The following is a 4,597-nucleotide window of genomic DNA, read 5'->3' as shown; positions in this document are numbered from 1 at the left end:
CTCGCTCCAAAAAACATTTTTGAAAACACTGATAAATATAATAGAAATATTTGTGTAATTAATTAGTTTTTCCTTTTAATTGCTAGAAGCAAGGAAAATATTTTAAAGTTGGTAATTCAAAAATAATAACTCAACTAGTAAAGACTTATTGTAGTTCCAGCATTGTTGTCAACATGAATTAGCACATTTTTCTTTATTATATAACCAATAATTAACCATATAACCGATCTCTGTTAGTTTCTTGTCTGAAGATTAAAAAAATGGATTCTCATATCTGAATATGAGAATGTGCAAGTGGATCTTTTCGAAAATTTTGTCTCTGATCATTAATTAAGTGTCACTATTTTAATTAAGCTTGTCACAGTCTAATCACTAATGTTACACGACATCAATTTTTCTAGCAATAGCACTAGTACTAGAATTTCTCAACATTTTTATATTAACCTATAAATTTTTAAAGAAAATCAGAGAAACAAGGGATGAAACGAAAACGACAGGTCATTTTATAAAATTTATATCATATCAATTTTTAATTTATTTAGGACCACAATTAGATTATTTTTTTGTTTTGAAATTATCCAATTATGTTAATTTCTTTATTGTTACAGTCTGATTAATAGTTTGTATCTTTTTTAAAACATTATGAAGTTAGTCACAACTCACAAGTAGAAGAACACAATATCATATATGCTTTTGTAAGATTTACGCAAAAAAATCTCTTGATATTTTTATTCTTTAAAATATGATAAGTTAAGAGAAAATTAAAGACGATAGGATTAAAAATACATCTCAATATGTTACAATGATAAAAATAAACAATATTAAGCAAAGACAAAAACTTCGATTACACTAATGAAAAGAAATTAATCAAGAGATGAGACTCAAGACTCAAAATTGACTCTACTAAGCTAATTAAATATCCGATAAAAGAAATTTAAATGATATGATAGAAAGTTTTTGAATACCTTGTAGTTTGCTACTCAAAATTATTGAAATACTTTGTAACTTACTAATCAAGATAATTATACCTTATTTAATTTCAATAGGAGTAACATAATACATTTTAGAGGCAGGATTTGGGTGTTTATTACCTATTGGCTTGTTAGCCAGCCATTTCTATCCTATTACCCCAAACCCAAGGTGAAAAATGTAATGTTTCATTATTTTTAAACTAATACATAAAATATAAATTTAATGTTTCATTATTTTAAACTTAATACATAAAATATATTTTACACATAAATTTATTTGGGATGGTTCGCTTTTTTAATTTAATTTAATTTTAAAAAGTTTTATTTTTATAAAAGTAACAACTCACCTAATAATTCGGCATGGTTATAAATTCAAATAAAAATCTATCATTTTATCGGTTAAGTCAACTCGCCCTAATTTATTTTTTTTAAAAAAAAAACTACATCACTATTTGTAGAGAACTAAATGGATTGAAATAAAAGAAATATTCTATTTTCATTAAGATTCTAAACTAAAGAAAACTAAATATTTATAATTTATGTACATTCTAAGCTAATTAGAATGACAGTAAAATTCAATTAACTGGTTACGGTCAAGTATAGTTGATAATCACATTTTAGAATATGAATTTGAACTATAAAGAAATTAAGTATTTTATCATTAATCACATGTAGATCCTAACTAGAGGGAAAGTAATTACTTTAAAATATCTCTAGTTATACTTTTAACAATTCTGACAAGACTAAAATATTTATAGAAAATATTGGACATAAAATAAACATACTAACATGACTTAGAAGCATAATGAGACAAAAAGAAACATTTTATTTTGAAGAATGTATTGTGTATGTATAAATTACAAGGAAGAGAGCTGACTTAGTCATCTCTCTTTCAGCAAATAAATACAAGAGAAAAATAAATCAGCATGTTGAAGTAAGAAATTATGCTAATCTTCTCTGTATCGTTCCAATGAACCATGAAGTATACATTAGTTCGGTTCTGTTTGGTCTATGATGACTTATTAAGTAGGGATGTGAGACTAATGAAGTAATCTTCACTGCATGGAATTGTTAGACCACCCATTGGATGGCTGTACCCAAACTCTTCTTTAGCCCAATGTAACAAATCTTGAAACAAAGGATGGTTCAAATGTGCTATTGGAACAACAAATCTCCTACATGTTTCACCAACATATACTACAAAATGTCCCTTTGGAACATAATTAGTCGTGGTTGTTGGTGATACACTTTCATTTTTATGTGAAATCGATCGTCGAAGTTTGTTTTTGGCATGTGATATACCAACTAAACCTCTTCCCATTTTTCGAGAAAAAGTAAGTGAACAACAGGGCGATATTCTCAAAAAAAGAAAGAAAGAAATAAAAACAAGCTGAGATGTAAGAGTGAAAGACTAGCTAGGTTATAGCAAAACAACAGAGGAGCTAGATAGCTTTGACCAGAGGAAGAGGATTCAGGTCACCCGTTCCCTTGACTCAAACACGAACTTACTTGAAAAATTGAAGAGCAGGAATAATAATATTGTATTGACTAGTGTTTGCAAAGGTACGTAGCTTTTGGAAAGTAAAGTGTTATATATATAGGGACACTAGTACATTCATCAAATTATGAATAAAGAAGAGTCTAGTAAGTGAATTTGGTAAAACATATGGTTAGATATTAGCAAAATATCACATGGTATTTGGCTTAATATATATATTAAGACAACATGTGTTACCACTTTAGGGTACAAAGAAGAATAATAAGCAGATTACACAATATAAAAAATGTGATATGCTAATATATGTATCTAGTTATTCTCTACAAGCACTTACACTCACTACATTTCAAAATTTACGATTGTTTGTTGATACCTAATAAGTTGAGAATCCCAAAGAGTTTGTTCTCTATTATAGGAGCATTGAACTTGAACTTGCATTATTTAGTCACATATTTACAATTAAAACTAAGTGGGGTCATTGGGATAATATATTTAGATTCTTTATATTGGAGCCTCAACTCACCTTGTACAATTTATTTAATTGAGTCAGGTTAGTTGATTAAGATTTGTATTTGGATTCTCTACTTAAAGATTAATTCAAACTTTGTTCAAGAGTAAAAATGCCTTAATTGATAGAGATTTCTTGTCGAGAATTGGATTTTAACTTTCTTAACATGTTTGTTTCTGGAGTTTAAGTTTTATACATAATTTTTCTTTATATAGTATTATTAGTTCGTCCAAAAAATATGTATAAGTAAGCTTTTTAAAATTGTGGGATAAAATACATTGTTTGCTCCAACATGTAAAGCGAGCGATATGATCGATGATACATAAATTATTGAGTAAATTTTAAGTTTCGCAAACATAAAAATTATATTAGCGTTTATGTTTGCTATGGAACATCTCAGTTGTATAAATCACAGGCAGGCAACTCGTTTGTATAAAAAGCGCAACGATGGTATATGTATATCAGTTAGATAATTGTATATATGTAACCACTATGTATATGTATCAATGATTGTGTTTGCATATCTGCATAAAATTTGAATTTGTATACAATTAAATCGAATTAAAACATTTGTATATCGAATCTCTCTCTATCTCGCTTTATACAACACAAATTATACATTGTATATTTTGTATAATTTGTGTTTGTATAAAGCGAGAAAGAGAGAAAAGCAAAAGAGAACTGGGCAGGGAAAGATTTGTATTGTATAATTATAAGTTATAGGACGAAGAGATATGTATATACAGTTTTCTCTCGCTTTATACAAACACAAACACAATTTATACATTTGTTTTTGTATAAAGTGAGAGAGGTGAGGGAGAGTAAAGAGCGAGATTTCTGGGGAGAGAGGCGAGTGGCAAACTGTTTGCTACAGATTAGAATTAAATGAAATTGTGATTGTAGCATTTATTTTGAATTAATAGTTTACTATTTTATACAATTTTCCCTTTTTATATTAACCATGTATATTAGTTAAACTCTTATTTGTGATTAGGTGTATCATTAGATTCCTAACAGCTTAGTTGCCACATAAGCATAATTTGCCACATCATCAATAAAGACATAAAATTCCATGTCACAACATGACACGTGAAATTGCTAATTTTGTAGTAAAACTTACTTAATAAGTGGAGATTTTTTTTTTTAATTTCAAAGGATTCCTTCTTTAAAAGATTGGGGTAAGAGAAACGGGAAGGAAATTAGAAGGTTAAAAGTTGAATCCTTACTTAGGTAGAAAAAAATTCAAATAGTCAATTAATTAAGTTATTAAAATTTTCTTCAAAGGATTCCTCTCATATATATTATCGTGATCTCTCAGAATTACTATCTTTTGGTTCAAGCAATCATTTCTTGATTTGGTTCCTGATTTCTTCTGTCATTAGTTACAAGGTGAGAACTATTACTAGTTATTAGTTTATGGATAATGAGTTAATGATTTTGTTAATAGTTTCAAACTTTTATTTTTGGTTGTCTCAAACTCTTGGTTATTCTATAATGTGTTGCTTTGAACAAGATATAATATGTCAACTCATGTGCATGGTTCATTTGGTTTGTCACCTTGTTCAATGATTTTGTTTGTTAAATCTTAATAGTTAAATCAATAACTGATAACAATAAGTC

At 27.7% G+C, this 4,597-nt stretch overlaps 1 protein-coding gene across 1 annotated transcript; it reads right to left on the bottom strand.

The window, feature by feature from the left end:
• Window positions 1-1,980: 1,980 nt before the first annotated feature.
• Window positions 1,981-2,292, bottom strand: LOC125828870 (auxin-induced protein 15A-like). Its single transcript, XM_049508187.1, has one exon. The coding sequence runs from the start codon at window positions 2,290-2,292 to the stop codon at window positions 1,981-1,983; it is 312 nt and encodes a 103-aa protein (XP_049364144.1).
• Between the last annotated feature and the right edge of the window lie 2,305 nt (window positions 2,293-4,597).

Source organism: Solanum verrucosum, unplaced genomic scaffold, assembly GCF_900185275.1.
Source record: "Solanum verrucosum unplaced genomic scaffold, falcon-dt-bn FXZP01000067.1, whole genome shotgun sequence".
Taxonomy (NCBI): domain Eukaryota; kingdom Viridiplantae; phylum Streptophyta; class Magnoliopsida; order Solanales; family Solanaceae; genus Solanum; species Solanum verrucosum.
Note: the sequence above shows the minus strand (reverse complement) of the source record. Positions and strands in the feature narration are given on the sequence as shown.

Excerpts from the sequence above, each read along its gene's own strand:
- LOC125828870 (XM_049508187.1), bottom strand. The coding sequence starts at position 2,292 with ATGGGAAGAGGTTTAGTTGGTATATCACATGCCAAAAACAAACTTCGA.